At 38.4% G+C, this 27,491-nt stretch overlaps 1 protein-coding gene across 2 annotated transcripts in view; it reads right to left on the bottom strand.

Moving 5' to 3' along the window:
• Window positions 1-160: 160 nt before the first annotated feature.
• LOC135324832 (leucine-rich repeat-containing protein 2-like) overlaps window positions 161-27,491 on the bottom strand; it is a 60,835-nt gene continuing 33,504 nt past the window's right edge. For both annotated transcript variants that reach the window (XM_064501793.1, XM_064501794.1), the window contains exons 5-9: window positions 23,683-23,819; window positions 6,434-6,579; window positions 4,066-4,221; window positions 2,897-3,033; window positions 161-1,200 (exon numbers count right to left, since the gene is read on the bottom strand). In XM_064501793.1, coding sequence (XP_064357863.1) covers window positions 1,151-1,200; window positions 2,897-3,033; window positions 4,066-4,221; window positions 6,434-6,579; window positions 23,683-23,819 — 626 coding nt within the window. In that variant the 3' untranslated portion in view covers window positions 161-1,150. The remainder of the gene's footprint in view (window positions 1,201-2,896; window positions 3,034-4,065; window positions 4,222-6,433; window positions 6,580-23,682; window positions 23,820-27,491) is intronic.

Below are 27,491 nucleotides of genomic sequence, written 5' to 3'. Positions count from 1 at the left end.
TTTTTTAAATATGACTTGCTTTTAAGTGGCATTCTACTGCACAAGTTTGAGTATAAGTTGTATTTACAGCTTACCTTTTTCATTACATGTCATTTCCCCAACTGCATTCATATAAGTTTAAGATTATTTAAATTGACAGTATAATTCTCAAAGTCTCAGGTCCTTTTACATTAAAAAGTATTGATTTATTAAACAACAAATGTGTAAAACTGAATTTCTGAAACTCTACAGTATATACACTTACACAATTATATATAAACAGATTATTAAATAGGAAGCAAACTTTATATCGGCAAATTCATTCTTGCACAACTTGCAAATTTCCAGTCACATAAATGTCTACAAAATCCTGTAATTTGGAACTATTAGGAGAAGACCTTTTTCATAATCTTCCAGATGTTACTTGTTCAGGCTTTTTTTTTTTTCCTCGCTTTCCCCCCCCCCCCCTTTATGCTTACTAAATTCACCACCATGTCATAAGCCTGATTAACAAAGAAGTTTCAGTCACCTTTTTACCTCATTTGTGATCACTTAAATGTTTAGAATATGCTTGGAAAAAAAAGCGGCAGAATTTCTACAGGTTCTATATAGAAAGTTATTGAAAATTATCTAAACTGAAGGAATCCCAAGGAAGACAGCATGCTTGAAGAACAGAAAGTAAACACAAACAACTGTATGCCTGTTTACCTTTTAAATATTGCAAAGAACTGATGACTTATTTGGTCTTGAGAAGAGATCACATGCATTTTCTAAATTAATTCTTCCCTTCCGACAAGATCAGATCTTTTTTAAGATCATTTATGTTCCACTGTTTCAACTACCACATATTGTGTCTTGATCCTGCAGGCAACTATGCACGTATATACTTTATTACTATGAGTATTTGCTTTTAACAGGCCTATGTATAACTCGGTGCCTGTTGCTGTGGAGTTGAAAATAAATATGTTGATTTAAAAGGTGAAACAGCATCTCATGAAGGCTCTATTCTTTACTTTATCTGTAGTTACTGGGAGCAATTATAGCAAAAAATGAAAAATTCCATGATTATTTTGAAGTGCTTCCATCAGTCTATGGCTCCAATGTTTTCTATCCGAGTAGATAAAAATACAATTATTCTGATATCTACTAGTGGTTTAGAGATTTTGGATCTTCAGAGCTGAAGACTGAGTAATACTTTCATAGTGTAAGAAGGAGCAGAATCTGTAAGATAAAAAAATACATCTCAGATTTCAGCTATATAATCAAGTACAAATAAATGGAGTCTTTGGCTAGAAACAGCTGGGTTTGGTTTTGTTACAAAGGTACCATCCAAGTGATTTTTGTGCTAGAAGAGATTTTTGTGCTAGCTTTCAGATATTCTGTTGGTCCCTATTATACGGCAGCTATTTCCTTCTCGCTCTAGTTTTCAGAAGCTACTATCAGCATAATTTATATCACAAGAGCTCAGAGGCAGGAAATCCAAGAGGAATTCATGATCCAAACAGCCTCATAAAAAGCACAGAGAAAAGTTTTGTCTAGAAACACAGGAAAGTGTATCACATTCTCTGAACTGCTTTGCCCCAAAGGAATATAAAGCTGCCATACACTTGACATTGCCAACTAGGGCTTTCATGCAGCCTGGCAGCCATAACCTGGGACTCTACATTTTACAAGCACATAAACAAACTCCACTACCTCACATTTCATGCGTATCTCTAAAGCCAAATTACAATCTCAGATTTTCTCCATGTCCTCTCTCCCTGTTTTCACCACTGTTGTTACTGTTATCAGATTCTGCAACTTTTCCTTTTATAGTAGACTTGACTTTAGAAACAGATGGCTTAAATAATCAAATGTTCAGTGAAGGAACAAAAATCAGAACACAACATCTTTTTTACAGCCACACCACAAAACCAGAAAATAGTTGGGGTTGGAAGGCACATCTGGAGATGTCCTGGTCCCTGCTCAAGCAGGGTCACCTAGAGCAAGTTGCCTATGACCATGTCCAGTCAGGTTTTGAATATCTCCAAGGATGGAGACTCCACACCCTGTCTGGGCAACTTGGTCCAGTGTTCAGCCACCCACAACCACATCCTGTGTTACATTTCTCTATTACAAAATTTTGTAGGACTACTACACAGATCACTTACGCATAATGAAAGGAATGAAATAACTTCATAAAGTTCATTCCACAAAAGCATGCTCTCTTGAAAGAGATTTAAACAGACCCTACATGGGTATTTTGGCTCACAGGGTATTCTTCCTTTGTTTCCTAATATATTTTACTAAACCAGACTCAAGAGATTGCTATATTATACCACATATCTAAGATCATAAGATAGCTTAATTATACCACACATAAGATAGAATAGTAAAAGAAAGCAATACATAAGCTTTCAGGTACTTTGTAATGAAGACAAAAGCAATGATTTTACTACACTAATTTTTCAATGGTTGAACAATTACTACACTGATACAGATAATCAATTAGAGAGTGCCGCCGTATTAAGGCAAAGGGCATTTTATATATACACACAATGTTCCTTTTTGAGGGGAAGAGTCTCTGCAGGAACTCAAGATCACTGAAGAGTAACTAATGCAAATCCCAAGACAGGTAAGCAAGTCAGAAGAATATGATTGATCACTGCAATACATTATCACCGAATTAACATTAATGCATGTACAAGCACGTTACTAAGTTTGCATGTTTGTTCAGTTTCAAGTGTTCTAGTAATGGCCCAAACCTTTAGCAAAACACACCTGAAATTTTCAGTTTCAGTCTTATTTAATACCATAAGAGACATTTAGTTTAAGGGCCTATTTTTGTACTCTTAAAAACTAATGCGCCCAATGTATGTCTGCATTTTATATCCAAGATAGTTTACTGGAAGGAAGTCTACTGGAAGTTGACACATACCTCTTTCCTTTAGGTCTTCAATATAGGCTTTCATAAATTCTTTCTCAAATTGCTCCCGTTCACGTTCACTTTCTATGATTTCTTGAGTGTCTTCACAAACAATAGTTTCAACTGGACTATCTTTGAGACTTATGAATCTGTAGAGAAAAATATTAACACACATACATAGGTAACAGGCTTCTGAACAACACTGGTCAACATGAATGTCACTTTAGAATTTGTTCCAGCAACCAAAAGGAGAAATTGAAAGAACATGTGCTTAATTTTTGCATTATAGCTTCCTTAGGAGTCATCTATTATTAATCACATAAATATTTCAGATAGCACCTTCTCTATACTCCAGTTTCCATATAAAAATGATCAGATTTTTCTTTCTGTTAGCCTATGTACATAAATCGTTCTTTGCAATAGTGTAAATATTTCTTCATTATGGACTTCTGATGAACCACTAATTCCACACCAGTTAATGATTAGTATGAACACCATCATAACAACATTGCCAAGCAATATGGAATTTTGTCAGCATCACTTAGCTGATGATATCTCAATTTTTTTGTTATGTTATTTCTCTGTTACAATGGATGTTTTGGTGCACATTATGCCATATTTGTGCATTGTCTAAAGCTGCATCTTGTGGGTAAAAAGCTAATGGTTATATAAACAACTCATTCAACGTGTAAATTAAGTGTACAGAATTCTGAAAAATCTCTGACGCTATTCTCACTCTAAAGAGGGAAAAAAAAAAAAAAAGAAAATCAATAAAATGATTGTTACTTCCAAAAGGAAAATTGTTCCAATTAATCACATGGCTTGTTAAAATCTCATGAATTGCTCTGTCAGTTCCAAATGGGTTCATACAAAACCTGAATATCACCTACAGAAACGTAGGATCGCTGTAACTGCAGAAAAAAAGGCCTTTCAGTGTTTTCCTACATGCAACAAGACACTGTTTCATAAGAGAATATATGAATCAGAGAATACATGAATCACTAAACTCATGTGAGACACATCTGTGAGATGATAAAGTTTCTCTACTGCCTCTCTAGTGGCTTTGAGTGCAGTCAGAATTTAGCCACCAGGTACAGTAGAAAGCTGTTTGTGAAACTATTTCTCCTTGGCATAGCTACCTCTTTTCTTAACATATTCATTTCCCCCTCAGTTTTACTTACTTTAAACCAGTGGTTGACTCACAGATCGCTGTGGGTATCTCAACCAAGTCATCACCACTGACAACTAGAAAACTGAGTTTTGGCATATTGACCAGGGCTCGGGGAAGATAAGTCAACTTGTTTTTCTGTAGGAGAAGTATCTGCAGTTGATCTAACCTATAAAAGTATAAAAGATAAAGATATCTTAAAGTATTTATTTCAGTCAAGAGCATCCACCTAAAAACAGCAAAACACTTAATCTTGTGGAGAAAAACAGTAACATGCCCCATCTTTGGCTGCCCCAAAGTTATTCATACCACACTCTCACAAACATTTTCATCATCTTTAATGGACATTTTCAGTCATGATTTGACATCATAGGTATTAATAGCCTACCTGTTATGAGAACTCAGAAGAACACCCAAGACAAAAGATTAAAAAACTTATTGCACACTTTCATACAGAAGATATTGACACGATGTGATGTAAAGCCTCACCTTGGGTATGTCAGAAACTAATGAAAAACTTGGTCACCAGCTCACAATTTGGCCCAATGGCTGTTTTCTATGTATTAGTTATGTCTGTGCTAGGCAGTACATTCCCATCTATTGTTTTTCACTAGTAATTAGTACTGTGGGGAGCAGAAGAAAGACCAAATCCTGGTCACATGGCTCTCACAAGTTGTCCCACTGAAATCACTTTAATGACAAAGTTTTGTGGAGGAAGGCGTTGGGCTGCTTTTGGCTTCGTTTCCCCTGACTTCTCCTAATGCAACAGTAATTTGTGGCTCAGCATTTATTCCTTGGCATACATAGGAGACAAAAAGCACAGCAAATTAAGAAATAAGTTTGTCTTGTTTGACCAGAAGGGTCTACTGCTAAAAGAGCATTGCAGGCTATTGCTTAGCAGACCCATATGGTTTGGTTGAATTCAGGAAGAGAAATTAAGATTCAGCTCACTGCCAATTTTTTTTTATTATATATTTTTTATTATTATTATTATCTCAGACTTCATGGTAATGATTGAAGTTTTTCAATACTGCAGACATCATGAGGCTGAATGAGAATCTCAATTTGGATAGCAGGGGGAAAACCTGACATTTCCTAGTTTTCACAGTGCACTTGAGCACCAGAGTTCTCAAAATTCAGGAACCAAAAGATGGAATTAAAAAAAAAAAAAAAAAGGTATGTTGTGGGGTCTGACTATGATGTTTGAATATTGGGACTGGTAATTCTAAATGGAGAGGATGGGGTAGAAAAGGAATATATTAGAGATAAAGAAACTTATACAGGTTACAGGTTATATGGAAAAAAATGACCCTTAGGTTGAACAGGTATCTTTCCACAAAGTAGAAATATCCTCTTAAAAGCTCTTTTAAGTTAATTAAATCTTTGCTCAAACACTCTGGAAAAAAGTTGGCAGTTTTACTCTATTATGGCTAGAACACTTGAATTACTAATACAAATTAAGACTTCATTTCTGCTATCAGAGAAATCTGTGATTATACAGTGTCCCTGAGAAGTCTCCTTGCCCAGTCACAAAGGTCTTATGAATTTGAAGAATGAATGAGGTTTCTATGAAGCCTCTTTCACCTCAGGGATCTCTATTCTCAGATCAACAGAAAATCCTTTTCATTTGTTTGTTTTTATAAACACTAGTTAGTATGCGTTTTGGTTTACTTATGGCTAAAGTTTAGTAAACCAAGTTACAAGAGGAATTCAGAGTGAGTAAATATGTCTGGGGATAATAAAAATGCTTTCCGAGGCTAGCAACTCCCATTTAAAGGGATCAGCATGAACTTTTTGAAACTAATTCTAGTGATTCTCTAAATAGAAAGTGCATGTGTGCATATATACATCTACATAGGAGGGGAGGATTGTCAATGTTTCTTTTAATCTTATCAAGATTTTCTGGCTTCACTGCCAAAGTTTATTAGGATCTTTTGGTAGCTTAAATGTGCTTTAGTTAACGTTTTGCTCTATATCATCTACCCATCTAGGTCACTCCAGAGATGCGCTGCTGCCAATTCTGTATGGCGAGTCCCCTTTACTTAAGCTGCTGGACGAGCATGGCTCACGTACTTCCCAAAGAGCACTACCTGGATATGATGGCATATTATAACAAATGAACCAGAACGTGTAATTAGTTAACTGCACAGCAGAGGCATTGACTGTGCAATCTGCCAATGAGCTAGAAAATGTAGGTTTTGTTCTCCAACCTATTCCCGCAATAACAGTGGTAAAGTTTACTTGCAAAACTATCATCTAATGCATTTTTGAATGTGAATTTTTCCTGTGACTTTTCATTAACGGCATCCCTTGGAAGCATGTTGCTTTCTCGGTTATCTTGCTAGTTCACGAGCATAACCATGAATTAAAACATAAACTACCTGTCTATGTCTTGTGGGAGATCTTTCAGGTTGTTGCTGCTAATATCCAACCACTGCAAATTAGACATCCGGAGTACACAAACTGGAATAGAAGGGAACTTGTTTGCCGACACATCCACAACTGTGACTTGTTTCAGGTTACTTAGCTAGAAAGAAATGATGCTTATTTTAGTTACATTTTGCCAACACAAGAAAATGTTCCATTCCTCAAACATTATTTTTCCTCTCACACCATTTAGAAAAAATAAGAATTGCATCCTTTTTTGCTCAGCTTTGTGCCAGCCTTGTCTTAATCACCATTTTATAGGAAAAAAGATTTCAGAAATAACTACCTAACTGTTCCTCACCTTTCTAACACCATCAGGGAAATGTTGAAAAGATGATATTGAATGACATCCTCGTTCTAAGAAAACCTATAGTTTCAGATGCCACCAAGATTGGAACCAGCAAACAGTTTGCTTCCCTCCTAGGTGATACCTGAACCAAGACCCAAAGTGGCAAAGCATAGTTTTGATAATTAATAGATGCCAAATTACTATTCTCCAAGTCAGAGATTTTATAACTCCTATCAAAAATACGTAGATTTCCTTTGTTATAACCTTGTTCTATGCACTGAGAACGTATTGCTCAGCGACCCTTACCAAATGAAACTGCCAGTTTAAGCCAGCAGAAAATTTGGTTCAATATTTTTCAAAGTACAGATTTAAAAAAAATACATCTCCCATACTCCAAGCTAAATATATAATAAGGTGCACTAGAGCTTTTTATTCAAATACTTCTCAAAGGAATTACATTTTTAAGCAATAATCCTTTAGTGCAACAAAGGTTAACTATGAATTTAAAATACACCTGTTAAAAAAATAATTGTGTTACAGCTCTGTGTACCAAATCAATTATTCACACTACCAGTGTTCATAAAACCATGCAGCTAGCTAAAGTGACCGTCAAAGCAGCAGAAATGTTAATAAAAAAGTACTTTAGAATGAAAATGATGTCTTTGAGCTTCTAATCATATGTCAGCATCAAAACCTATCCTTACAGATCCTGATACTGAATACGAAGTAGCAAAAAACTTCATTAGCCATTGACCTAAGGTTTTTTAGAATGCAAAGAATAATTAGGAACCAAAACTCCAAAGCTAATATTATTTTCAACTTCCCAAGTGAGCAAAATGCAAGCAACAGTATAAATTACAAAAAATTCAGAATGTTAGAAAATAAATTCTGAATCCTTGAGAGGATTTATTTTAGAACAAAGTTCTGTTCTGTTCTATTTTACAGCCAAACTCTAATTTACTGCAATGCTGCCAGAATTTCATCTGCGATATTTAATTCGACCCTTGTCTTTTAAAACGCTCCCAGGCGCAGCTTGGTGCTGTGTCAGAGCCCTGTCTTTTCACATGTAACCTCATATTGCTGCCAGATGTTAGAATTTGGGGAAGCGTGTTCAGGGAGATTTACCAAAGCTATCGTATTGCAAAGGACTACACAATTAAGTTTGCCTTTCAAAAACATAATAGAGGTAAGAGTGTCTCAAGTCAAAGATACGACGCTGAAATCTGCCCACTGCTGCATTAATGCGGCTTTGGTGAGGCGCGGCAGCGGAAGTCTTTCGCTCCTGATTCAGGACAGGCAAGCACACATTTTATAGTGACACGTCTCACTTCCAAACCATTTTATCATTTTGAGGACTGACTGGCAGCAATGAACAGTCACAATCCTGCTCTGTAAATTTTCCAGATACTGAATCTTTTTCCAACAAAACAGAACCTCTGTGGAGAGCACGTGGAGAGCAGAGGGACTACACCAGATAACAGCAATAAGAGAATGCAGAAAACACTTGGCACCATCTTTACACTGTATTTACATCAAATAAGTTATTTTCACAGCTCCAAAATCCCAAGGAAATATTTCAGATTTCTCTGCACTCCAGCAATTTGCTAAACTCCCAATGTGTTTCTATCAAAGGAAGAACAAACACTCCCCAAGAGGGATTCAGAAGGCAGAATTCAAACCACGGCCCTGGTGCTTAGCTGCCAGCCAAAAGGTTCCCAAACCATTCCCAAAGAAAAGCCACAGCCTCTAACCACCAAGAGGCAACGTGGACTATTGACATCACTGTTCACCCAAGTTTCTAACACTGTTTTCCCAGTCAGTCACCTGCCACGCTGGAACAACCAGGTAACATTAACACTAGGTGGTAAAAATGACATTTTTTTTTTAACAACAGGAACTGATTTTATTTTCTTGAAAGCGCTTAGTTGTGTTAAATATTAAAGGGAGCATCAATATAGCAGTACTGCATGCCATTTTTCAAGTAGTCTTGAAAAGAGATTGTTTTAACATTTGATTAGATGAGACCCTACATTTTTCAGGAACTTTTACTCCCATGAAAATGTACCAACAAAATACAAGGCGATGGACTGCCTTGATACAAAACTTGGTTTTCTGTGCACCACAGAATATATGGAACCATGATTATATTGCATAGGCTGCAAGTCTTCAGTGATTGTTCTTTTACGGTAACATTTAACAAAATCTGTCTATTTTCTGTACTATGTTGAAACCAAATGGACTTTTTATTTAATATGTCTCTGAAATGTTACCAACAAACCTCTGTGATATATGACACATGGGAAATTATAGCATCTATGGATTGTATTTCCTAGAGAAAACCCTGTATATTTTACTTGTTTTTGAAGGGCTGATGGATTTTTGCAGCTCTTACAACATTTCATTTTTAAACAAGCATGACTCCCTTACCTTTTTTACCTAAGCATTTATTTTTACTTGATGTTGATTTTTGCTATTTTCCTTGTTATCTGACTTTGAATCCATCAGTCTGTAGGCTTTATGCAAGTTTCACTTTAACAAATAGCTACACTTGACAGTCTAGCTACCTGCACCCACTTATTGTGGTCCTTATGTTTAATCACAGCTGTCATCTTTATATGACAAACTACTCTCTTTTGCTTATCTTAATAATTTTACTCATGGAAATACTCCAGATAACATTGTAGGACTCCACTGCTTCTCTTTCCCTCTGACAGTTAAAGTTTCATCTGAAAGAAAAGGACACCATGTCCTGGGCTGAACGACTTGTTTGATTAATGGGTGTGTTTGTATTTCTGCTCTGCTTTTTGCCATGAAAGAGACATACTGATAAGTTTGCATGCAAGTTTATCACGAGTTGCCTACTGCTTAGCGTTAACAAATGAAAAGGCATAAAGTCACATCAAAGCTTTTCTACAAAAATTCTGCTATTTTCAATTACACGAAAGCATGTTGTGACAGAAACAGCATCCAACTGAAGTCAATATATGACAAGACATACAGAGGATTAACCCAGAAATGCCTATCAGTATGTTATAAACCTGCTTTTGCCCAGAAATTTCAGTCTCATTGAAATCAAAGGAAATTTGTACCACCTCAATAGTTATAGCACATTTTATCTCCCCAAACATGGAGACTGGCATTTGGTACCTCAGTAGCTTGGTGAAGGCACTATGGGGTATTTGACAGAAAGAGCAGCCTAGGAGCTAACTTAACAGTTGTCTCCTTAGGTTTCGTATGTTCAAACCAAATCCCAACTTTTCTTTCACAGAGATGTAGGTATAAGGTTTTCTCTAATCTTATTAACATTCCTGGAGAAAAGCATGATTAAGAGAAAGGTTACAAGATGGCTTTAGAAAATCCTTCTTGAAAATATACATGTATATTTGGAGTCCGGTCCACTATTGGACTACCACACCAGACTCTTAACCTTGAGGGGGCAAAGGCATTTACCTAGTCATCCCTTCACCTTCAGTAACCAGATGCTTTTTACGTATTTTGTGACAAAAACCTTTCAAGCATAAAATTGTGCAACTTTACACAGCACTTGTCTTGGTGGTAACACCATAAGCTAAGTCCAAACAATGTAGGTGGAAGCAGGTTTTCACCCAAATGACATTATTCTGATTTTGCAATGATCACATCCTAAACCTTTGTGGAGTTAATCCACAGTCACTCTTGTTTTGATGCCAGACTGTTTACTTACTAGTTTAACTTCTTCCCCTTTCATCTCTGAAGCATGACCATCACAAACACCTAACATTTCAAATGTAATAGTTACTACATACAGTTATGATGATCTAAATATTAGAAGTTCATAGTAAGGAACAATTTCACAATTTTCTTAAACCTTTCGTCAGGACTGCCAAGAATGAGAAAGCTGGCTGCACATACAATATTCACAACAATATCAGGTATTGATCATTCACGCAGTTAAATTCCCTGAGAAACTGGATTGTGTGTTTAGATTTAAGTATAGGAGTTCTCCCAAGCCAATAGATGAGTCACGGGCATGAAATTAGGCACCTGATTAATGATTTCCTGGGCTGAAGCCATAACAAGCCTGCTATCTCAAAAAATAAATTTATGTTGATTAGACTTGCATTAAATTTTCATAGTACTACTACTGCAGCTACACGCAGTCTGCATGCATTATTGCACTTTGCCATCATAAAGTCATCCCTTCTCCAAATCTCCAAACCTTGAAAATTAAGAACACACATTAGGAGGGAAAACTAGGCTCTACCAAAGTCAATGCCAGGAGTCTCATCAGCTGCACTGGATCCAGGAACTCACTTTGGGTGTGTACTCTCCATGTCTTTAATTAAAGCTGTTAGTTAGACCACCGATGTCAGCAGTGCACGGGCATGAAGTGACCTCTCCAGAGTGTTCTTGTAGAAAGTGTCCTCTGGGTATCAGAAGACCTCTTCTGAAATATATTCTGTTCCATTGCCAAGAGATGACAAAAATAGCTCACTTTCACAAAAGAACAGAGATAAAGCCAACAATTTTTTTTTTCATTTCCCCTCCAAGTTGCAGCAGCAACCAAAGGAGATGCTATTCAAATGGTGCAGACCCAATCATGATTTAAACACACACAACAATCCTGTTTTCCATGACAATACACTGCAGCCTGTGAAGTTATTGTTCTAATTTTTAAAAAATGAGCATGTTCATTTGAGCTCATTCAGAAACCCAGAGTAAATCAGCATTTGCCAAAGGTGGAATATAGGAGAAGGGAAAAGAGGAAAACACCCAAAAGAGATGGAAATTTTATTTTATAGCTCCTCTAAATGGATATTATGAGCAAAGGCGACAACAAAAATAAAGAATTCTAAATCATGGGTTTGTTCTACGCTGATAGAACAGTAGCCATTCACATTAAAGGAAAAGATATCAAGGGTATTTAAAGAGATAATATCAGTAGAAAAGAAGCAGGTAATGGCATAATATTGACAGAAGCAAAATAAATACCAAGAAAAATGATGAGAGAGAAACATTCAGGTGAAACTGAGAAAGGGATCCTATGACTCTAACCTATTAGAGCAGCAACATTTTGATGATTGATGTTGATGAAATCATTTCACCTTATGTATACTGATGCTGGGCAATGGCAATAGCTTTCTACACCGAACTGAACAAATGCAGCCTGATGAACTTTTGAAAACAAGACTTTCATGGAATGTCAGCCAGAAACCAGCTTGTCTATAAAAGTAAATCTTATTGTAAAATAAAAAGTCCAACACATTACTTTTATTAACTCTAGTGAGATTCTTATAGAGGTAAAAATCATATAGGAGGCAGAATACTAATGTTCTTGCCTTCAGCAGCAGAGGTCAAAAGATTTGAGGAGTGAGATTTGTGATCTGTCAGCTGTCTCATGTGATAGCAGAAATAAGACTGTCCTTTTTCTGCTTTACAAATAGAGTAGAACATTTTGCCTTGTAACACAGTTATTTCACTAAAATGCACGTGTCTTGCCTGCTGTGGTGCTGGGCACCATTAGCAGTTTGACAAATACCACCAACTGGACACCAAACGAGAACCCTGCAAGCCAGAATTAGATTTATCTATTCCTGAAGCAGGGGATTCATAATGAAAACCCCCAAATTCAGGAAAGTCACAACAGAGAGGTGGTTTGCACCCTGTGACGTATCTGGTCTGGAATTAGACCTTAACTACTTGAGCAACCTGTTGCAAAATATCCACCACCAAAATGGAGTTGGGGTGGAGGGAGGTTAATGCCACAGACTATACGTGCATGACAGTACACAAACCTACAGCCGACAACGCTGTCAACAGCTGGACATGACAATTCACAGCCTTATCGCTTGCCAGGATTACAGCAAAATTTCTCTCCATCCTCTTTTCCTTTCTCACAGTGCTCTTAGATACATGCTTGTATTTTTTCTGTGCACACTTTGACATGACTGCCAACCTAGCAGGAAACGTTGGAGTTCATTCATTCAAACCCAAAAGATTCTTTTCTTTCTATGTGGTACCAATATTCGTAGAAGGGCCTATGTCCCGCCCTGCTACACAAATATAAAAATTGGACTGAAGCTAGTATTAAAAGACTCAGATATGGGAGAAAGGCTTTTTCCCTGACCTGGACAAGAAAGCTGAGGAACGGTGCATATATTGCATCTGCGCTGGGGTGGGGTTTGCACGAACCAACCTGTGGCTGCTTTCCAAGGACCTGCTGCTGCATTAAAGAACTCTCCTTGCAGTTTCTACTGCTTCATTGCTTTTCTGCACTGCTCCAGCCAGGCTGCATCCAAGTAGCCCTCAGGAATGAATTAAAGTATTATTGTTACTAGTCAGTGCTAATAAAAATATGAGTGAATACTTATTCCTACACTTACTTATAAAACTCATAGTGAAGCCAGGCTTTCAAGACACCTCTTACAGGGAGGATTCCCCTGACCTGAAATTTGCTAACAAGTTTTTCTAATTTTCTGTATCTTCTAATTTTCTAATAAATTGGTATTTTCTAATAAAACTGCCTGAACAGAAAATATTTGGCCCAATTCCCAGTGTAGCCAAGAAGATCCTGTATCCCAGGTCCTGTCATTTTGTTTGCTTAGCTACACGTTGCTGCTACAGACATATTCCCATGGTCATTTGCTTAATATTAGCTAACAGAAAAACTTCTGCATATTTGTCTATAGCTTTTACAGTGCCAGATAATATTTTCTGTGAACGTGACATTTTAGGAATACCTACATAATGCTTTAAACATATAAAAACATAGATAGGAAACTGACTACTGAACACACACTTAGACTGAGCAACATTTATTATTAACAGCATACATCTAAAATGTCAAAATTTCCACAACTGCAAATAAAATCTCATGTGGAAAAGTACAAGAAATGTGAACAATGCACATTTCTTAAATCAACTGGAACCTGGGAAGAGATGGAAAGGTGAAAAAGGTAACTGTATCTATCTCTATGAAAATCTTCTGCTCAATATACACTAGTGGTCGAGAAAGTAAGTAGTTGGATATATATGTAATATGATACACAATGATAATCCTGTAAATTACTTGCCATGACATAAATCAATTGTACACCTACATCCAGAACACCATATGCACTTTCAGTCAGTCAGTCTCGAAGAAAAATACAACCACAACAGATGGGATTCAGAGATCAGCAATGATCACTAATAGAATGGAAAGACTTGTATTATTTTTATTGATTCTTTTGTTCTGCAATAGTCCTGAAAGACCTAAATCAAGATTATGAAAGACTGCAAAGATTAGAACAGTTTAGCCAGAAATGGTAAATGCATGGTTCGTTCTACTTTTGCAATACAAGAGCAAGACAGCCAAAAGCAACGCACTTCCTCATGAAGTGAGCAAGTTCTCCTATACAAGCTATAGGACTCGCAATGACAGACTAATTCTGAGTCTGAGAATTCTGCAGAATTCAGAAAGGAATTTCACATTTTCAGAGGTAACAAAAACATCTATTTCCAGAGTCACAATTCAAAGAAGCCTGGTTCAAAATTTTTCAACCTCAGAAGATGGCACAAGCACCTCACTGATGGTCTTGGTGGCAGAGCACCGAATGCTCTCGATATTCAGCTTGCTTGTTTGGACATTTCAGGTGGAAACTGCTAAGAGTTGAACCCTTTTGGCAAGTTGATCCGCAGTGTGCCAGTGTATCCTAATATTAGCATCATCATTCCAGAAGGACCTAGAGTTGCAAATAAAGGTCTGTGGTGCTATATTATAAAGACACCTGTTGAGAGATCCCTGCTTTACAGAATTAACACCTTCACCAGACATGACAGGCAAACGGGAGAAAAGAAACAAACATGGTGACATGACGTCACGTACCAAGGTCAAACAAAAAGGCAGAGAAAATATGACACAGATTTCCTAATTTATACTCCTGAGCTACTCAGATCACTCCTCCAGAGAGGTATTGCAAAAACTCTCAGGCACCTATCAAGACTTTCTTTGATTAAGATAACGAGATTAGTGGGGATTAAGATGACCTATACTTCCACAACCTTCTCATTTCTTCCTTTTTTAAAAAAATTGCAATCCAACATCGTACAGCTCATTAGAGTCACATTAGGTCCTTGAATCAAGTCAACTTTTTCATTGCCTCCAGGTTACATTTCAAAAAACATTTTGTATTACCTAGTAATCTGAAGAGTTGAAGCCAGCTTCTGAGAATATAAAATCTTTCAACTATATTAAAAGCTGTTTTGGGTAACCTGACCTCCTCTTTAACTATCGCCCTGCCCTCCAAGGAGTATATTCGAAGAGAAATAAACTCAACAAAAGCAGAAATGGAGAACAGATCACATCATGGTGATGCCCACATCTGACCCTGAAATGCGCATCTTCTAATTCATCACAGTCTCTCTACCACTGGGATCCCACAGGTCAGACGGGACTTTTCACTGACCAAACCTGTATTTTGTGACAAAACAAAACAGCAGCCTCAAGACAGTTTGATGGCCCATGTACACCTCCTAAAATGATCAGCGCTGGGAGTCATAGTCATACATACAGCCATGCCTGCTCATCACATAGCTCCACATGCTTGTGAGTGCTGGTCGGACTTATCTGGCATCCACACCACCCACGCGGTCTGCTGCACTGAGTCTCAAGTTTCAGGTTCAAGAAATCCAGATAAGCAGTATCAGCTCAGAGCAGTTCAGAGAGCTGTTGGCAGAAGTGGCTCAAATAAGGTAGGTAAGGAGGAAGCAACCAAAAACTGGGCCAATTAAAAATAGACAGACCAGGAGAACAGAATTTACTGGGATCAATTTTGCAAAGTAAAAGGTGAACAGAAAAAAAAAAGGTCTTATCCCTGCAAAGCTATGTTTACAGCATGAAGCTGCTTTAACTTTACCATCATCTTTTTTACTTAAGTTTTTATCATTCATAAGATTACCCACTCTTTCTGATCTCCAGCAGCAATAACCAGCTATGACAAGCCACAGCAGTGAATTGCATTGATAGTCTAAATAGCAGGTGAGGAGAAGCCTTTTTTAATATTTGTTCCAAATTTTCCAGCATTAATTTCATAACCTGAAATACATTGTGCTTTGCATTCCCACTCAGAAGCATGATGGGGCCCAGGTGTGTGAGCTGAAGAGCACCTCTCTGACCAAAAAAGCAGGAACCACAGTGCCACATCCTGAACTGAATTCCCACATGTCTCCAGCATCACTTCCACTTCATGCAGGCTGTATTTCTGCACTCTTTTGCCCCATACTAGCAAAGCGGAGAGCCTACCTGATTCAGGTCTACAGGGGACAAAAAACAGGGCAGCATCCTCTTTGTACTGAGAGTGCTGATGAGAGTCTTTAAGTCTTTCCCAGTGATCAGTGGTGATGAATAAAAAGTCACAGTCAATCCTATCAAGTGTTGTTTACAGCTGTGAAAAGTTGATCAATCATGTAACCACCTAGAATTAGTTAACAACTGATAGGGATGCATTCAGTAATAAATTAAATACATTAACTTCAATTAGGCTCTGGAGCCAATTGTGCTAACTTTATTCTTCTCAGAGGATGAAGAATAATTCTTCTCACTAGCTGCACTTCATGCAACAACTTGCTTCTCTCTCTCCTCCTACACCCCCCTTTCAGGCTCCCATGAATCTATGTATGTGGATATCAGAGATATCCTGATGTTCCCTTTAAGTTAAGATATGCAAATGGAGGAGTACTATGTACTTACTACCTCTCCCATTACATCCATTCAGTGATTATGTAAAATCTGCCTCATATTATCTGTGCTGATGGACAGAGAACATACATACTGGGATTTTGAAAGGCTCTGTTGCTATTGAACTCAGGGAGATTTTGAGCTGTTTTCAGAGAAAGCAGAGCTGGAACAATGCTGGATAGATTTGCCTACTGTAAAACCTTTTTACAATTAGATTCACTTTTTGGAACAAGATAGTCATGTTGCAGTGTTTGCATTATGTTGCTCAGTGCTAAGGCTGTAAAATCACTTTTCTGTCATTCCCTGCTATATACAATTTCAGCCTCTGAAAGGTGGTATGACTTTCACTGAACTCAAGCGAAAGGTAAAGGAAAGGTCAGCGGCACCAGGGTACACAGGTAGACACGGATCGCTTCTTTAATAAAGCGGGCAGTTATTATTAGCTGCTGACTTGCTCCGACAGCAGAGTGTTTTTGAAGTGCTGCTGTATTAATTAGGAGACTTTCGAGGCACGGTGTCAAAACAGTATCAGCTGACACACTTTCCTATGTCTAACCACATAATCCCATTTCCCAACATAGAGCTGTGCCCTTCTTTACCCCCTTGTCTATGAAAACATTTATGGGAGCTCCCACAGCACTAAGGCCTCCCTGAATCTCCTCTGACATCTGACACTTTTGCACCTGCTCTTTCATTTTTCACACCCCTCCTGCTAATGTTTGATGTTACATTTTATACCAGGTCCATAAAGCAGCTGTTCCTCCGCATGGATTGACAGCACTTTGGCCAACCATGACAGAAAGCAACTTGTCCAGAGCATTAAGCAAATTGGAAGAGAAAACAAGCACCAAGCAAAGAAAGGCAAGATGAAATTCCCCCCAACAGAAATGCATCCGAGCTAAGCAGCTGCAAAAACAGGACTTTTGCCAGCGATTTCAAAAGAATAAGAATTTTGCCAGAGGTTGGCTTGGTGCTGCTGGCTTCACAGTAGTCACGCTCTATTACACCACTCCTCACAGCTTTGTGATCCTGAATTTATTCAAAAAAGTCAAACTGCACAAATAAAATTCAGTCTTAACATATTTAGCATATCATCCCTTTGAAAATTTTTAAAGATGTTGCAAATGTGGGGACTTTACAGGTCCTGTATAATCCCACAGAATAAGGGAGGAAGGAGCTAAGGGTGATGGTGAGCTCCCCGCACGCCTGGCTGGATGGTCAAACTTCTGGGAAATTACTGTCCTGTTCTTCCAGCTGATTCAGGTTTTGATTTTATAACTGTTACACACACAACAAAAATAATAAGGGCAGAAAAGAAAAGGCTTGAAGGTTGAGGGGTTTGAAGAATCACAAGCTGGTAAGATGCCGTATCTCCACTCTTCTTGCTAAGTAGCATAAATATCTCCCTTTGCTGAATAGGACTGGTCACAGCAAGAGAACCAGACCAAAGGAGACCCAAAATCTCTGGTTTAAAATATCTTTTGAAATTGTAAGAATATCTAAAAGTTATTTACGTATATTTTGGATACTGCTGTGTTTGAAAAAATTAGGAGACTAACATTAGCCCTTAATGAAGCACTAATCACAACAGTGTCTTTCAGGCTCAGATACACTAACATTGTTCAAAGATGCAAAACACAATTAATTAATATTGTATTCTTCAGGTAGCCATAAACAAAAGAGAGAAACTGCACCAGCTATGTCTCCGATTACTCTCTGAATCTTTGGAAAGCTCCCCAATTCTCTATTTGCTGATATGAAGACTTAGCTGAAACCTCCTATACATCAGAATTACAAAACAGGATTTTATTTGATCTGTTGAAAACAGGGTTTGCCAAACAGCAAGAAAGCATAACCTTGCCATTTCTCTGAACTTCAAAGGTCAGTTTATATATGACTGACACGAAAACACAAGCGTACATACAGACGTGCTCTTTCTTCGACAAAGTATTCATGTGCTATGGCAGTCTCTATCTCATATCTTCACTCTGCTCTGCCCAGACCTCGCAAAGGAGATGGAAAACACATACTGGTACTGAACATAGTTCAGCACAGAATAGTTGTGCAATATCCCTTTTTTTAATTTGATTTTGAACATCAGAACTTCTATCCTTAAACATTTCTGGCTTGGTGCTGGTGGTGTGAAGTGACTTCTCAGCCCTGTGACTGTGGGCATGTGGCACACCAGATGGGACAGATGGAGGAAATGAGAATTTCCTCATCTTCCCTCTCTTCTCACTAAATGTCTTTCGGGTCACATCTATCAATACTCTTGGCTGATGTAGCATTACTAACAGAAGTTTACAGTAGGGAAAAAGAACTGGCCCTTCAACACAACAAAGTTGTCTCTTCGAAATATCAACACAAAAGAGGTATTCTGCCATGCACTGGAAACATTCATCAGGCGATGCAGTAAGGAACTGTAGAAAGCAATACATTCTTAAGGAAGCATATCTCAGATTAAGGTCAAAGCAGTTTTTCTACACACCTATAGCTGAAGGCATACCGACTCTGTAATACCATCTTTACTTCTAGAAAAGGTAATTAGTTGCATAACATGTACCAAAACAGCAATAGAAGCTGTATAAAATAGTAAAAATACCAGCATCTTACCAATTCTTAAATTCACCTAAAAACACACAGGGAATACAACAAATGCATCCATCCCTCCCCCATCTCTGCAGCCGCAGAGCATTACAGCCCGTAAGATACTGTTGTGCTAGGAGAGGGACTAGACACCGTACAGGGCATGCCTCTCCTGATCCGCTTAGCTACAGGGGCAAATTCAGCTCTGCGGAGGAGCTTTTTTCGTTAGTGTGCCATCTCAGGGAGGACTGTGCCCTAAACCCCAGCGTTCAGCTTCCTCTACTGAGCCTAGTTACTGCGGTCCAGATGCGTGTGTTACAAAGTGGCTGCATTAATGCAACACCATGTAGGCAGCCATGCCTAACATTTACATTTGATTTCAATTCCTGTTTTCACTCATGGCTAGAGACAGACACTTTTAACTTACAGATGAGGCCAAGACAGACTTGAATTCAACTGCAGATCCACAAACCTTTGCTGCCAGAAGACTTACTTTGCAAGCAATCTAACCTTGAACATAGATGGACCTTTAAAATCTAAAAATGATGGAAATTGCAATAGTGGAAGAGAGTAAAAATAAATCAAAAAACAGACGCTGAATTAACCGGTTCTTCCTTAGGCATGGTGTAGTATACTATGAAATCCTAAGCCTTGCAAAAATGAAAAAGGAGAGCATACAACCTCAAATTTTTGTAATGGAGCATCAGGTCACATCACTTAAAAGATTAAGTGAGAAGAGGTACAGAGTGCAGCAGTGGCCTTTGGAATTAGGGAAAGAGCATTTTGCAAGGAATGAAAAGGCAAATGAACTTCCCTCCTGACACTGCAGCACGAGACTCAGTGCTCAAGGTATGGCTACAGAGCAAAGCCAGACAGAAATACCCACGAGAGTCCAGCTACTGGACGCACATGCTCATCATAGGCTAGTTAGACACTCTGTGAAGCAGGTAGTACTAGCCCAAGCCTAATGCCATGCTTGAAGTAAACAAGCTTTTGCACCCTGAGAAAAGTGGACATATTGCTACCAGTTATTGAACTTATTAACAGAGAGTGAAGATCCAGAAGATCCCTATCGTGCCAGCACAGCTAGACCATAGCATGCTTCAACTTAAAACGAAGCTGCTCTGTGTTGAAAAATGAAATCAGTAGATCAAAAAGGCAAAAAGTATAATCATTATATGTTCAAGTTATCTGAAAAGTAGTATAAGCTGAAGAAACAGATTCCTTTCTCGAACTGTTCCAAATTACAAAACTTATCAACAAGTTAACAGACTTAACAGAATCCATAACAATCTGTGAATTTATTAGCTGACTGACAAATCTGGACATGGAAACAACTGATAGACCAGCAGAAATCTGTGTACAGATGACAGCTATATCCTCGAATTAGGAAATTTAATTCAAAATGGGTATTTGATGCCACCATATGGTTTTGTATAATGCACCTACATTTTCCCTCTGTCCCTCTTGGGTAGCAATTACAGTCATGCGCTATGTGATCCAATCCCTCTGAGATTTCACCCCCTAAATTAAGTCATCATACTGTATTCCGTGTCCATGCAAAAATCTGAAAGCAAACAAACAAATAATCAAATAAACTAAAAGCTTCCAGACTTCTCTATTTTCCACACCTGTCTGTCGGGGCAGGACGGACGAGGGAAGCAAGAGACGACCCAATATGGGTGATAAACAAGCTTCGGCTTTATTTCTAAAAGGCACTGTTTTTATAGTTTACTCTATGCTTAGCTACATACGTGGCGCATATACATTGGATGAAAGTTTGCACACGCAAGCAATACACAGTATTCCCCTTTTTCCTTTACTCCCTTGTGATACTTCTTCTTGGCCACCTGCCAGGGACTTTTCGTGTCCCTTAGCTGTGTGTTGTTTGTCTTGTACACTGTGCTTTAGTTGAAGGTCAGGCCTCTGTATTTTTCTACAAACTAGCACTTATACAGCATCTTCATAGAATTGTGTCCCTGTTCCTCGAGCCATTCCCCAACACCTGTCAACCAGGAAACAGAAATGGAGCAGGGAGACTGATTACTGATGATGTAATTCAGGCTCCACTCTGATCATCTCATAAACCTTTCTGGTGCTGTCAAAAACTCTTGACTGAATTACAGGCCTGTTATCAATCTCCTTGAATCCATTATCGTGTATGTTATCAGTGTCTCTGTAGCCATTATTCTACGTACAAAACCAAGGTAAAATTACACTTTGATCATTTCTGCTGGGTTGGAGTTTGCCTTTATTTCTTAAAAGTAAGTTTTACACAGGAGAATACTGTTGCTTCTCTCAAGCATTTCTTTACCCTTTCCAGAAGGAAATTCTAAGGATTTGAAAGTCAAATAAAAATTGAACTTCTTAAAAGATAATAAGCAGGAAACAGTTTTAGAAGTTCTCCAATTTATTTCATGCATCAGTTACCACATTTTCTTTTTTCCTAATGTTGTAAAGGGATCCCATTCACCTACCAGAACAAAACTTCCACGTACTTGCACATTCACACTCTCCAGTTCCCAATACTCATACTGCAGGAGAATGACAAGCAGTGAATATCTCGCTGCATTAATAGATTTTAGGAATAAATCTATTAGATAATTGCATCTAACCTGTCTAATGTGGAGTCACAAACACTTCACAATGTCTCTCCACTTTCCCTTTTTCATGTCCTCAGACAATTTAAATTCATTCTTTACTTCTTAATTCATGGAGCAGTTACCGGCCAGTGAATACCACCTTTTGTTCATCTGAGGACTGAACATCAGATCCCTATTGTATTAGCAAGGATACTGATGCAACTGCTCTGAATAACACCAGTCATATTGACTACACCAAAGGCCAAACACCCTGTAGCCTTTTAAATCATTTGACAAAAGGTGTTTGCTTAATTGTATGTGCAGCTTCCAAATCCACCCTTGAAACATTGATTCTGGGAAACTAATTTTATAAACCAAATCAGAAGAGTTTGTGTAGCCTGCCTCCTGGGTCATAGCAAATATAAATTAAGTGCTACCCTCCAGAGAAGCGAGGAAACACAATAGGCAATGCCAATATATGTCTTTTTGACTTTGTAGACCACTGACATGATGTTGCTTCCAGTTTTTCCTACAAGATACACAGCCATATGCACAGCTCAAAGTTTTTCCTATAGTATGTAACGGAGCCATTACCCAGTAGCCTACACACAGTTTTATTGGCTTTCAAACCAATTTGAATATGAGACCACTAGAGGAGAACAAACTCTTTGAGCTTTCTGAGAGAAATACTGGCCTCTTGTGACTCAGCCCTGTAAAGATTTACATGTGCAGTCAGCTTTGCACCCAAAGGCTACCTGCAACACATAGCAAAGGGTAAGCCTGTGCACTGCAAGGCATTTAGAAGCCACTGGGAAAATTCCCATCGATTTTAACAAACCAATGATTGGGACTAAATACATTGATTTGGTCTTTGGGTTTGAATTCATTCACCTCTCCTAGTTCCTTAACTTTGACTCCTTTGCTTGTTCAGGATCTGTATTTTCCTGGTTACATTCTGATTGCTTTTTACCATTTAAGTAAAATCTCTTTTTCAGACCTCTACCTTTACTAATCTGAAGGAGAAGGAGAAGAAAGATGAGACCTGTCCCTGCATCATTTCTGCTGCAGCCAATGTTTCTACACAATGTCCACTCCTGGTGTGAAGCTAATGTTCATCCTTGTTTCAGTTTCCTTCACATCATTTCTGAACTGTTTTTTATCAAATAAACTGCCTTACAGTGAAAAGCTGGAGGGGGATTTAATTACTGTTTGCAGTTCCTCAGAGCCAAACATAAGCATGGCCAAACCAGACCTCACACAAGCGTAACCCACTCCAGCATTGCCTGGAAATCACCAGTAACAGATGTCTAGAGGCAGGGAAAAAAAGTAGAAATCAGCCAAGAAGAGCCTGACACTTCTCCCTGAATCTCTCCCCATCCATCCTCCAGTTATTAGCAGTTTAAGGACCTGGGAAATATTGATGGCATCTGAAACTGTGGTTAGGTTCTAGCAGACTATTTTAATTTCTCTTTGAACAGCAAGTCTTGGGGCTGCCACCATACAGAGCAGCCAGTTATGCATCCACCACAAGAAACAATGTCATGCCTGGGAGTCCTTTCATGGGTCTTTATGATATGTTCATACCATGCTTCACAGGTAATACAGACCTACAGTCCTCTCAGATATTTATGCTCATAGCAATATGCAGTGCTGTTCACAGACCTCCCCATACTCTTTTTAAAGAAAAACAGATATTGGGGACAAATTAAAGCTAGTATGTGAATTTGACTGTCAAGGTGCACTTTGCTTCTACTGAAAGTAGCTATTTGCAGCCTTCCCCTTATCACGACTGGGCAAAACCCCTTTTGGGATCATGTCCTCCTTCATCTATCAGTATAAATATGAGCAGAATTTAGCCACTTCAAAACCAAAACAGAGAAGCTTGGTCTTGTTTAACTGCTGTTAAGGTATTTTCAGTGATAGTACTACTAAAACATTATTGCTAAAAACTGCCAGGGCTATGATACAATCTGTTGTGAGAATATTTTAAACCTGTGATAAGATACCTTGTAATTCAAATAAAAAAGGTACAAGAAACAGTCATCTTACTTCAAATGGGAGCTCTGCTATTTCCAGATTTCCAGACAAATCCAGTTTTTCCAGATTCTCACAGTCACCCAGTTCTGGAGGGACTGACTTCAAATTATTAAAACTCACATTGAGCACTCTGAGGTTTTTTAAGCAGCCTGTTAGGGAAAGATAATTAAAATCAGTGCAACAAAACCGCAAAGGGTTAAAGTGAAAGAAAAAGTACACTCAGTTTAGCAATGAAAAGTCTCCTCAACAGGATGATGAATAACTCATGAATAAACACTTTCTTCAACAGGCACTCATCACTGGAGGCAAAACTGCTGTGCTGCACTCCACATGCAGCCTTCCTTTAATCAGCAATGGGCCCAGCAAAGCTTTGAGAGGAGGCAGCAAAGACCTTGATTTTACTGGTGATGAGGTTCCTGTTTACCTCAGGAGAAACAGGAGAAGTTGGCTTTTGGTTCAACCACTTCAGGAAAGTCTTGCTCATCCTCTGACAGAGGAGCATCTTGGGGATTGCTGCAGAGCATGTTCAAGGCACACAATTGCGCCTGCCAAACTTACTGGCAGACATCAAGAACTGCATCTGCTGTACCCAGCATCGCATACTTTTTTGATTTAAATCCCAGTGATTTTAATAGTCATATCTGATTATAAAAGATAAGGGGTCTGTGCATTTGTTTCATTATTTACTTTACTGCAATCCGTCATCTTTGTCAGCTTAATTTTAGGGCCCTGCTGATATTTTGGGATATGTTTAGTCACATTGCACTTCCAGCTTCTCCTATTTATAGCATTACATAATCTTCAGTAAAAGCAGGTTTAGAAACATCATTAAAATGCAAAATACATTATACCGCAAAAATGCAAATTATACTGTGACATATTCAAAGAAGGTGGAAGTATGCCATTTAAACATACTGAATAGCTGAAATGTTAGCAAAGGGATCTTTAAACACAGTCATAAAAAAGAAGAGAGATTGTTCTATGGACAGCTGTCCTGCTGTATTATATAGATGATCTTCCCCTCTCACCAGTGATCAAATACAGCATCACAGGGGAAAGCAGCAGCAAATCCAATTCAGCAGTTAGAAATAATAAGGGAGGGAACAGCATCTTGTGTCAACAAGTTCTCAAAGCGGGCTACATATTGGCAAACTGAGTAAAGACATATAATAAGCATTAATTTTTGTCTATAAAAGCACTCTATCATGTAAATTACCACTTAACTCATATTACAGATGCACAATTTTACATTATACCACTGTCTTCTATTTATAATCCAATTTTAAGAGAAAAATCTGTTGTTTCATGGGATTTGAACAGCACTGTAGAGAACCTGTCTACCGTACATCACAAGTGCTCAAAACAGTCATAACAGTAAGCTTATCCTTAAGGTACTAATAGAAATTTAGTTGAACTCTCTCCAAAGCAGTTGTTTAGAGCTGCTCACCTTTTGCAACGTGTTGAAATCATTAGTGAAGGCCAGAGAGCGCTTCCACAGGAAAGAACTGAGAAGAAACGTGGAGAAATGAAAGCCCTGCAATTTTCCTCCGAGAAATTACTGTTGGCAGAGGCAATATGTAATTTGATGGCCAATACTAGCAGCCCCCAAATCTCATGGGCCTGCATTTTGCACAGACTTCAGGGATCCCCTTGGACACAGCATTTCTCTGAACTGCAGCTAGACCACCCAAATCTTTCTCCCAGGAGGCAGATAAGCCAAGTACGGGGAAAACTCTGCTGGATTGATCTCTGCGGGTTGCAGCAAACAAAATATACAGAAGCTTCCACTCAGCTAAGCGAGCCTCCTTTTTCCCCATTTATATAGCTCTGCCTAGAAGTACAAAATGAGATGGTATTTCAAAATTCGGCTCTGTCCTTTTAAGAAGCTGACCTTTTCTGTCCTCTTGCTGTAAAGTGCTGTTCTAGTTAAACTAGCAGAAACAAGATTATCCGTAAGACTACAAAAGACATTTGCTGTGGCGGTAGAGTACTATCCCACAAGGGTCATTTGGGCTGATGCAAGAGAGTAATAGAAGAAGCTTAAGGGGTGTAACTATGAAAACCTTCTTATCTTATTTCCAGGTTTTCAAGCACAGAAAAGTAATACAATGTTAGCCTATCCAATGTGCCATGATGTAGACAAATGAAGGTATTACACCACCTGCTAAATAGTATATCAGCTGGTCAACTCATCATGAAACCAGCTCAAACCTATATGCTACTACTACATATAATCCCATTCATTAATTTACCATCTTCCGCCTTAAAAGTAGTTTGCTTTCTGATATGCACTGCTCTTACCGAAATGTATGCTGAGTCCCATCCCTTCCATGATTAAAAACGGTATTCAATTGCCAGCTTAAGTTTATTCATAGAAATTTTATAACCATGCATTCTTTTGCCAACTTTATCTTTAAATAGCTCTTTTCCTTCCCTGCTGTTTACTTCCCTGATGTTTTCATAGGCAGCAGGCATACCAGCCTTTGTTTTACTAGCCTAAACAAGCCAAGTTCTTCTACTCTTCTCTCATAAAATAAAAATTCCCTTCCCTGAACTCTCCTAATAGACTTCTTTTGCATCTGTGCCCTTCTGAATAAACCTTTCTTGAATCTGTAAAACCACACTATATGCAATATTCCAGACCTGCTCTTATTGTTGCTCCGGACAATAGCATTAGTATTTTTCTTCAGCTGAAAATATCTTGCATTTAAATTACCTTGCATTTGCCTTCTGTGCGTGAGTATCATACTGGCGGGTCAGTCTGTGATTGTTAGCTTGGAAATATCCATTCTTTACTGTGTTTATTTAATGAACCCATAGCTTGTGGCAGGAATTTTTAGCCCCTGAGTACATGACCTTGAACTCTGTAATCATGAATTTAATCCCCCTACTTTTATTGCAGTCCTCGTGCCCATTTAACTCTTCACATTTCAGCCTGCTTATGCAGAGGCAATACCTCCCAAATTGTGTTAACAGAAAATTTCATTAGCACAGCTCAAAATTAAGAAATAAAATCAAGACTGATCCTTGAGAAACTCCACAAGTAACCTTCCTCCTAACTGAGGGGTGAGTCCCTCGCTCATTTTTACAGTTGTTTTATCAAGGCCCATTTTCTTAGGTTCAAACATTAATTTTCCATAATCCACTGTATCAAATGTTTTATTGGATGCCAGATAGACAAGATCCGCGACTTATAACTCAATCATCTTCTCTAAAAAAAGACATAAACCAAGTAAGTCAGCCTACCTACTTTTCCTTTATATATTTTTAATTTCAACTTAGTTTTTATTCACTTCCAGATGCTTAGTTACTCCTTCCTCTAAAGACCTGTATTTGAAATTCTTGCAAGCAAGAAGTTACACTGGGTTGGGATTAGGTTATATAGGTTATATGAGTTACCTGAATTGTGATCCAGATTACAAAAATTGAGAACTTTTCTCAAATAAAAAGAGCACTCTCCTTTTCCCCTGGGTCTATCCAACAGGGCTGGCAGACCATCCTTGTCACAGAAAGAGAACAAATGTATGACTAGAAGACAATATCTGTGACAATCCTCTGTTGCGAGATACTCAAATGCAGATATCCTGGCAGAAGGAGTGTGAAACAGGGTAGCAGCAAGTCCCTAAACAACCTCCAACCCCCGCTCAGCGTTATCAGTCATTCCAGCCACATTCGGAGTTTATCACAATAACAGCTAAGGGAGAAAAAGGTAAGTTTGCCTAAATAACTTTCACCTGCCCAAAATGCGTATTTAGGAACTTATTTATCCCTTCAAGGTGCAGGCGCTCTTGGGTCTCCCAGGTAGGATGCCCAGCCACCCC

Source organism: Dromaius novaehollandiae, chromosome Z (assembly GCF_036370855.1).
Source record: "Dromaius novaehollandiae isolate bDroNov1 chromosome Z, bDroNov1.hap1, whole genome shotgun sequence".
In the NCBI taxonomy this organism is placed as follows: domain Eukaryota; kingdom Metazoa; phylum Chordata; class Aves; order Casuariiformes; family Dromaiidae; genus Dromaius; species Dromaius novaehollandiae.
Note: the sequence above shows the minus strand (reverse complement) of the source record. Positions and strands in the feature narration are given on the sequence as shown.